This window comes from Sinocyclocheilus rhinocerous, unplaced genomic scaffold, assembly GCF_001515625.1.
Source record: "Sinocyclocheilus rhinocerous isolate Xijiao unplaced genomic scaffold, SAMN03320098_v1.1 scaffold4079, whole genome shotgun sequence".
Classification (NCBI taxonomy): domain Eukaryota; kingdom Metazoa; phylum Chordata; class Actinopteri; order Cypriniformes; family Cyprinidae; genus Sinocyclocheilus; species Sinocyclocheilus rhinocerous.
In genome coordinates this window covers 13,077-23,437 of record NW_015659433.1, presented here as the reverse complement: position 1 = coordinate 23,437, position 10,361 = coordinate 13,077, and the positions used below count along the sequence as shown (strand labels likewise).

General features: G+C 37.0%; 1 protein-coding gene across 1 annotated transcript in view; it reads right to left on the bottom strand.

Annotated features, from left to right (window-relative positions):
* Positions 1–10,361, bottom strand: part of LOC107723889 (sodium/hydrogen exchanger 8) — a 24,447-nt gene that overhangs the window by 5,448 nt on the left and 8,638 nt on the right. Inside the window, exons 4-8 of the mRNA XM_016532618.1 lie at positions 7,305–7,388; positions 6,918–7,019; positions 6,701–6,735; positions 6,478–6,621; positions 708–840 (exon numbers count right to left, since the gene is read on the bottom strand). Coding sequence (XP_016388104.1) covers positions 708–840; positions 6,478–6,621; positions 6,701–6,735; positions 6,918–7,019; positions 7,305–7,388 — 498 coding nt within the window. The remainder of the gene's footprint in view (positions 1–707; positions 841–6,477; positions 6,622–6,700; positions 6,736–6,917; positions 7,020–7,304; positions 7,389–10,361) is intronic.

Sequence of the window (10,361 nt, the reverse complement as noted above, 5' to 3'; positions counted from 1 at the left end):
AACACATCCTCGCTGAATAAAAGTTTTAATTTCTTTCAAAAAAAGGAAGAATAACATTTTACTGACCCCAATCTTTTGAACGGTAGTGTATATTGTTAGAAAAGATTTCTATTTTAAATAAATGCTCTTCTTTTTAACTTTTTATTCATCAAAGAATCCTGAAAAAAGTATCACCGGTTCCAAAAAAATATGAAGCAGCAGTTTCCAGCTCTGATAATAAATCAGCGTATTATACTGATTTCTGAAGATCGCATGACACTGAAGACTGGAGTAATGATGCTGAAAATACAGCTGCGCATCACAGAAATACATTAGATTTTAATGTATATTAAAATAGAAAAACTTTATTTTACATCATAATAATATTTCACAATATTACATTTTTTTCCTGTATTTTTGATCAAATAAATGCAGCCTTGATAAGCAGAAGAAGAAACTCCTGTAAAAAACATTAAAAATCGTTCTGATCCCAAACTTTTGACCGGTAGTGTATATTAACTATTATTACCTATGCATATTACTAGCATATTGGCTGTTTATTAGTACTTATAAAGCACATATTAATCCCTTAATGATTATGTAATTAATGATGCAATATAAATAATTGTATTAATAAAATGTATTAATAATAAATGTATTAATACAACTAAAACCACTAAACCAAAAAAACATTAAAAACATTAAAACACACAAAATCATTAGGATACGATAGCAGAGATGAGACCAGTGAGTGTGCCCAAAGCGGCCGAGCCAAAGAACATCTTCAGGAAGTAGCCGAGTGCCTGCATGAAGGTTTCCCAGCCTGTAGACACATCTGAGCCCGCAAAGCCCTCCGCTGTACTGAAATACACACAACACACACACATCGACCACTGCTCACATCTGCTAACATGATAAAGACTGAAAATTAAAGCAGAATAGGACTGAATTGTTCAAAATTTTAAATCACGGCCTGTACGTCCTGTACACAATATTTGCTTGGTACTGGAACAATTTACAATTAGAGTTTTGTAAATATTTTAAATACACACAATTGAATGCTGTCTTGTCAAATGATTAACTGAATTATGTGCATCTTGTTTGTACCATCCTCTGATTATTTATTTATCTAACAGGCCCACTGATCGTCCTGACCTTTAACAAATAGCTCGCATTTGGTCAGCAGGGGGCAGTCGAGTCACAATACATCTCTTATCTACTGTACATACAGTACATAGGCGCCAACATATGTCAAACACTGGAGTGTCCATTTAACAGCTTCCAACTTGAACAATACATACTGCAAAAATTCAGAGCTTGAAGACTAAAGAGATTCAGCGACTGAGACTCTTCAAACAAACGGCCGTATGTTGGCAGCCTGAGCATCCGATATCAAATGAACTGGCAATATTGAACAAATTACAGCACAAAATGATAATAAAACCACAAGGGTGAGTAGCCGGTAAGATTTTTAAAATTAAATAATCCACTCAACCATATTTTCTTTAATGTTTGATAACTAACTTGATATTATCAGCTAGGCTTATGATGTAGATCAATGCACTGGAAATCTCCTACTTTAAAAGGATAGTTCACCTAAAGATGAAAATTCGGTCAACATTTACTTACCCTCAACTTGTTCAGTTTCTTTCTTCTGATGAACAAAAAAAATAAGATATTTTGAAGAATACGGGAAACCAAACAATCGCCGGTAGCCATTGACTTCCATGGTATTTTTTTTTTCCATTCTATGCAAGTCAGTGGCTACCATCATGAATAAATTATGAGAACATTTTCATTCTTGGGTGAACCATCCCTTTATATTATGACAAGGCAAATGACCCAAAGCGTCCTATAGATAGCAAAATGTGATAATAGAATTGAATTCACATATATATGATCATGAATTAGTGCTTATGGAAGAGTTTGTGTTGACTGTTAGTTATTTACTGCATATGCAAACCTGGTTGTATTTGGAAGAATGTATTATTGTGCTGAGACAACCATTTTAGCAACAACGCTATATATCAGCTATATATCTATACGATTTGTACTAGCTGATTATAAAGATCAACACATATCTTATCGTGCAGGACAGTTTGGCCCACAGGTGTAAAACTACACCCAGAGAGGAATTACCGCTTTCTAGGAAACACACAAACAGCTGCTCTGCAGACTCATCAATAAAGAATGAGATCATTTTACCAGACAACTCTCAGGAGACAGTCATTGTACACACCCACAATGACCACGGGAAACAGCCAGAGTACACACTCACACAATGAACACAGACAACCCTGGAGCTGAGCTGAGAGGAGACGAGAGACAAGAGACATGAGGGGACAAGAGAAGACAGAGATGAGAAGAGACCAAACGAGAGACAAGTTGAGATGAGGAAGGGGAATGAGACTAGATGAGGAAAGACGAGAGACAAGGGACAAGATGAGACAGAAGACGAGAAGACAAAGTATGAGATGAGACGAGACAAGATGGGACAAAAGACTAGAATAGAAGACATTTACGAGGCAAAAGAGACTAGATGAGAATAGACTTGATGAGAGAGACAAGAGATGAGAAGCAACTAGAGAACTAGAAATGTCACAAAGAGACTACAAGAGAAAGACACGAGACGAAGAAGAGACGAGAAGAGAGAATAAACAAAAAGAAAGACAAAGAGACAAAAAGAGAAAAGAGATGACTTGAAAAGTGGAGACAAGCTGAGATGAGACCAAATGAAATCAGACACAAGAGATGAGAGTAAAGATGATGAGTGAGCAAACGAGACGTGAGACGAGAAAAGAGAGGAAAATAAAAAGAGATGTAGCTATATGAAATGAGACAAGACAGAAAGGAGACAAAAAGAGACAGATGGAGACTGCAAAGGTCAAACATAAGAAGACACGAGACAAGACTACATTGGAAGAGAATACATTGGAAGAGAAACCAGATGATTAAATTGAAATGAGAAGAGACAAGATGAGACAAAAGACTAGAAAATAAGACTTAATGAGAAGAGACGAGAGACACAATAAAGAAAAAATTTATGGAAAGAGATGAGAAACATGACAAGGCAAAAGAGACTAGCTGAGAAGTGACCAGAAAACAAGTAACGTCACAAAGAGACTACAAGAGGAAGACGCGAGACAAGACAGGAATGGAAGAGACGAGAAGAGAGAATAAACAAAAAGAAAGACAAATAGACAAAAAGAGAAAAGAGATGATTTGAAAAGTGAAGAGAGACAAGATGAGATGAGACCAAATGAAATCAGAGACCAGAGATGAGAGTAGAGATGATGAGTGAGCAAACGAGACGTGACAAGATTGAAAAATAAAGAGATGTAGCTATATGAAATGAGACAAGACCGAAAGGAGACAAGAAGAGACATATGGAGACTGCAAAGGTCAAGAACACATGACATAGCCACTGCAAAGCCACACTGAGCGACTAAAGATACATGAGCGTCAGTATGTGCTACAGCAGACCACATGTCTCACCCTTCCTGTTAAACTTGTTTGTAACATGACTTCATCCAGATACATGAAGCTGTCATGTTCTGTCACATTCATACAGAGAACATCGGAGTCACTAAATGTCCCATCGACAAATGCTCTGTAAAACATTTAAGAACATTACGTCCCAGTACGTAAGGCCAAGAACTCCTCCCACATTACCTCACCCTATGAGCTCAGCGGTTAATGATGAGGTTTTGATATTCCATTAGAATTAGCAGTTTCTACATAAACACACACCGACAGCTGGATGCAATCGTGTTGCTACAACAAAACCAGCATGATGGCATGCATTGCCTCGTGGACTGATATTAATTATGTATGTGAAACTACACATGCACAAAAATAAAAAAAGTTATTTCAAACATTGCTTAATGGGAAATGTGACACTGTATAAATGCACACATACGTATGAGCCGGTTATAAAGATAGAAAAGCTCATGTTAAATATGGATCTGATTTAGTGGTGCTCAGCAAATTCAGGATTGGCCCGGCCGCCCTGATCCAAATCCACAGTCATAATCTCCCATCATTCAAGAGCTGGGAGGAAAGGTGCTGACCGCACATTATTATAAAGCAACTATATTTCCAGGAGCTCCTTGAATGAGCTTGACGTGTCCAAATAAGAAAAGAGTTTTGACAACTAAAGGGTGTTCAATTCCATGGATCAGTCACTTCTTGTAATTTCCTACAATATGTCATGTAAGTGGATCTAACGGCTAATTTAAGAACAGGGCTCGTAAATAATTCATGGGGCAAGACCTCCACAATAAAGTGCTAAATGACTAAGCAAAAAGGTTCATTATTACACTTGAAACATATATTTGGTTTTTATAATCTGTTATAATGTTAGTTTTTTTTCCACCCTCTCTGATGAAAGAGGATTGTAAAATCCTGTTTTCCTACTTGAAATTTAAGATTTCTTTATGTAAATGACACTTATGATTGGCTGGCCTCAACACACAATAAAATAAAATACAAATATATGGAATATGTAGAATGTGGAATATGCATAATAATAAGAATAAAAGTATCATGAGGTCACCTTTAATGAATATTTATAGTATCTGAGAATAAAGTGAGTTCTTGCTGATGCTATTGGGAATAATGAAGAGGACTAAAGAAAAAAACCCATACATTTATTTACAGGGTTGGGCGATATAACTAAAGAATGCAGCACATTTAAATTGTCAACGCAAGGAAGTAACTATAAAAAGCGTGCATTACATCTAAATTAACTCATAAAAATGCGTTTGCATGGCTACATCTCTTGTGAGTGCAGCAGTTATATCTGTTCGTCTAAAAAATGCACTGAATAAGCGTTCTGTGTGAATGGCTTGGTTTCGGTTTTAACCCATTCAAGATCTTCTACGCATTGAGCTTCTATATTTCTCTAATATTTTGAATGAATAACGCAGCAGCGGCGCGTCTCGTGGGCTAGACTTATAAAATATTAAAATGCAACAACGTCACTTACATCATCACCGCATCTCGTGCTCCACTGATGACGCTCCCTGACGCACTCCTAACATTGCAAATGTTTATTTTAAATTCAACTAATATTCATTCTTTATTTACAATCTCCTCGTCACAGGCAAGGCACAGCACTCATTTCAGCATGTGTTTGTGTGTGCTGTCTGCGCCACTCATAGCACGTGCCTATATCGTGCGCTATATCGAAAAAAAAATTTCTATTGTTATCAAAGAAGGTGTACCGTCAATAAATCTCTATACCGTTTTATCGCCCAGGCCTATATCAACTACACGGCCAAGAGTATGTGGACACCTCCTTCTAATGCATGGGTTTGGCTTTTCCAGTGAAGACTAACTTTTATACTACACCACCCAATGACGTTCTAGAGAACTGTGTGCTTCTCAAGAACTAACTGAATGTGGCAATCTGAATAAGCCTAATTATACAGGGAGCCCTGAAGACCAAACAGTTCCTCAATCCTTGTGAAAATCTGTATTTCAAGTGCTGTGAAACATCTAAGGCTGCCAAGTGAAGCACGTCAGTGAATGTCACAGTTTTGCATTCTGCTCTGAAACCGAAAGATTTATGCATTCAGTTCGAATGGTAATCGAATGGAATTGCAGCTGTTATTTTGGTCGCACATGCACACCACTTATGTGCACCCCTGGTAATGGAAAAAAATCTAATTCTTATTGATGTTAAGTGACACATTAATAATATACAGTATGTTATTAAATTTTGCAATTTCTTGCCAATTAAATATTTTTGAGCTAAGCATTAGACAAAAAAAAATGCAAACATACGGCGAATAACATGATCAAGACTATGTTTTAGAAAAAAACTACCCTGCAGAATAAGAACATTATTCATCAAACTGTTTATATAACTATCACAGTCTCTGACTATAAACTCAAAAGTTGATGGCTTGAGGGCAACCAATTCAAATACAAAACAGATATTCTTCGCAAATGGTTTGCTAACCTATTAAACTATTAAGTGTTTTTATTTAATTAGTGTTTCCTACAAAGGTCTGTAACATGCAGAACTTGTAAGAGCGCATGGCTAGAGGCTATTAAGATTATTAAAAAAAACTATTAAAAAAAACCTTTAAGATTTTCTTTCTTTCTATAACTTTTTCATGGAGAAAACTACAATTCTTTAATTTCCCTGACTGTCAGTACAGAGAAGTACTTCAAAACAGTGTCTACAAACCTCTTTTCAACCAGTCTGCATTTGAATTGACAACGTTTTGAGGTAATTTGAGGTTTTGTTTTTCTGAGGACATTATATCACCCATGGCCAATAATAGTAGTTTACAGCTCCTGGTTCGAGACCAGCAGGTTATAGAAGCCGGTGCAGAGCAGATTTTTCTGCCCACAGCTATTTTTCTTTCAGTGGAAATATGTAGAATGAGGATGAGATTGCATATAGGTTTCAGCACCAGGGGTTGTACAATCGTCTAAAAGACTTTCTGGAAGACAGAAGGAGAGTTCTGATGATTTAGTGAGGCGTACTTTGTTAATACGATGGACACAGCGTCGTTTAGGATGCTCTCTCCAAACACCAGCATATTGAGCACAGGATCCACGTTCAGAGCGTTAAATATGGCGATAGTGGCGACCGGATCCACAGCGGAGATCAGAGACCCAAACGCAAAACTGGAGGGGGGAAAAAGGGGGAAAATTAAGGCACAGCCTCTCATAGTTTTGCTCAAAACTGCACGAGCAATATTCTCACCTGTCTGTCATTGTCATCTTGTAAATAACATCAGCCTATTCAAGAGACACACGGAAACATAACAGTCATAATTGTTGCGAAATCATACTAAAGGAGCTGTTAAGGTGTGCCAACTAGTCTAACTAGACGAACCACTTAATGAACTCACTTACACGTCTGTTTACATGGAAAGACATGAGAAAAGCAGTTGATGCCTAACAAAACAGTAAGAAGATACCTGGCCCAGGAAATAGATTCCCCCTCCCACGATGAAGGCTGAGATCGCTGTTCCAAAGACGGCGAATAACGTGATCGAGCCTATGTTCTGGAAGAAATTCCCCTGCGGAATAAGAACTCGACTGATCAATCTGTTCAAATAACTAATCTCAGTATCACTGTATGTCTCTGAATACTGACTTGGCATGAGGGCAACCAATACTACCACACAACGATTAATAGTGTTTTATTTCATTAGTCTTTCCTTCAAACTTCTACACGGACCAGTTCAGTTCACCCAGTGAAGGATTCATCGGACAGTTTTAAACTGAGTTGGGATTCAGATTCTTTCTTCTCTTATGTATGGCTGTTTTTTTTTTTAAATGATTAAAATTACAGTCTTTTTTACCTTATGTAATGAGTATCCAGACTCAAAAATGATTGGTGGTAGAAGTAATAGGAAAAACATATTGGGACGAAACATCTCTTCTTCCTGCGAAAGAAAGAAAGAAAGAAAAATGACCAAGTGTACTTGAACAAACAGACTCACATTTTGTGTTTCATTCTGGATACGGTTCATATAGAGTTTAATATAATGTTGCTGTTATTATTAATATTAATAACACGGTTGACTGCATGACAAGGTTGGTTGTCATGTTTTACACTTCCTTTTTAAGTGTTTTTTTTTTTTTCTTCATTTTAACAGATATTTTTTATTATTATTATTTGTGACCCTGGAGCACAAAACCAGTCATAAGTAGCTCAGGTATATTTGTAGCAATAGCCAAAAAAACATTGTATGGGTAAAAATAATAGATTTTTCTTTTATGCCAAAAATCGTACCAAATATTGTCCTATCCTAATAAACCATACATCAATGGAAAGCTTATTTATTCAGCTTTCAGATGATGTATAATTCTCAATGTCAAAAAATTGACCCTTATGACTGGTTTTGTGGTCCATTTTAGTTTCGTTATTTGTTCTTTCATTATTTTCACATTATCATTTTAAATTAAAACAAATTATTTTAAACTTTATATATAACGATTATTTTCAGTATTTTCTTTATGCCCATGTACAGTAAGACACTCTGAATTACTTATTCTGAATGAAATGTGTTGTATAAAACACTTTCCTTGCCTACACACACACACACTGTCAGAGAATGAGTGTGTGTGTAATGTGTTTGTGAGCATTTGTGTACATAGATACATGTGCATGTAAATACATACATTATACTTGAGTATAAAGCAGAACTGTGTTTCTGTGAAAATAATGCCAGGCACATAGACACACTTCATGCATGTAACCACCAGTGCACCACATTTCATCATTTGCATGCTCTCATTCTTCAAGTTCCTGTGCAGGGAGGCCTTGCTGCGCCACATTCTCTTTCAGTTCCACAATGATCTAACACTTTTGGCAATCATCGAGGGGGAAAAAAGCTACTTTTTGGTTCATAACAGTTTCGAACAATTCATGGGACCAGTCTTCAGAACAGCACGGGAATATTAGAGGAATTAGGATTTGTGTAGATGTTAAAGCACATGAACCCAAGGCTCTGCATGAGAGCTAAAGTTAGTGGCTGGTGGCTGCTAACCAAGCGCTCCAGCACGTCGCAACTATCAGTGATAATGCAGCACTTCTGCTGCTCGCAGCAAATTAGGAGTTTATTGAGGCAAAAGTCATAGTTAATGGTTTGTTAAAAGCGAGAAATTTACCTTAAAATAAAGTGCGACTGAAATCTTAAAAGCAATGCATGTGAATTGAGCGGTTTATTCCAAGTCTTCTGCAGAGACACCATCACTTTATATGATGAACAAATATAATTTAGAATTGTATTCACATATAAACGTTGAACACGCATTTGGATACATGGTTTATTTTTATGATGTCTTCGTGAACTTTTTTGGAAGTTTTGGTATAATGGAATTTCAATGGAGGGATAGAAATCTTTCAGGTTTCATTGAAAATGCATTCCTTTGTGTTCTGAAAATGAACTAAAGTCTTATGTGTTTGGAACATTTTTATTTTTGGGGTGAACTGTCCCTTTAATGGAGGGGAATATTCACTCTTGGTGTGAGTAAGTCTTTTGTGGAATGTCTCATGTGAGCAGTATTAAAAGGAGCTGCACACGAAAAGCGCTTCAAATCAACCACTTAACAGGTTCCACTTGTTAGCATGCTGCCTCAGGAGCCTGTGTAGACGGCAGACAACGTATCGGCCGACTAGGGCTTGATTTCAGCCGACACCAAACATGGACATCACATGTACAACACACCAACAACACTACATTTGAATGTGACTGACTGTGATCACTGCGACTATATTCAGTACTAATAACTGTGTATTCCTTGTGTATACTGTGCATAGTGTAAATGTGTATATTGTTATTTATGTATATTGTCAATTGTGTACATCTTGTTTTTACTGCCACGGTGTAGAGACCTGCACCTAAGAATTTCACCGCCGGCACACAATGTGTGACAACAAAGAGATTTGATTTGATACAAAGTTTTGACAAGGCACGAGTTCTGAACTGAGCATATGGGCCAATGGGTGAAGGTGCACTGAGTCCATCTGCAGCAGTGACAGGAGAACAGCATATCGTCGCCTCAGGAGGACAAGCTGCTGGCAAGAACCAGCATGTTATTCTGAGGTTAGTCTGAATCAATCAATCGATACAATCAGTTTTTTTTTTTTTAGCTGAAATAAGTCAGAGATCATCATTAGTATGTTTATAACTCAAATGTACCATTTCACTTGATTTTCAAAATCACATGACATTACACCAGGGGTGTTTCCTCTGAGGAGGCAAGGGAGGCAGTGCCTCCTCAAAATATTGGATGAGAAAAAAAATGTAGTACAAAAACCACCAATATTACGAAATATAACATTAAAGACTGTATAAATCACTCATTTTTCTAAAGAAACATTGTGCAACAGCGACACCAGCAGGTAAAGTAACATCGGGAGTCCACGTCTCTCGCCTCCCCTGAGCCCATTGAGTTTTAACAGACAACTCACACACTTTGACACTTTGATATAATCACTTTGTTACGTCAAAATGAGACTTAAAATGGCCTGAAGACATGATCTGTGGGAGTTTTTTGTGAGTAATCAGCTTGGTGAAATTTAAAGTAAATCTTTGTGTCTGTGACCAATATTTACCGAACTTATATTATTACTTATATATTAGTATTATTACAGACTACTGAAATTTTGGTATCATGATAACACTACTTTATGTAGACTATAATATTTATAAACCTTCTTTCAGTGAAATCTTACAATTCAATTGACACTCCTAACTGAGATTGTAGATAGAGTGTCAATGGTCCATTTGAGAGATAGGTGGCGGTAATGCACTTATAAGTCTGCGATCCACCGTAAAGCAAGAAGAAGAAGAAGAAGACGCGCCTCGCGCCGGCTGTTGAGAACGTGCTCAGGACAGTTCAGACATTGC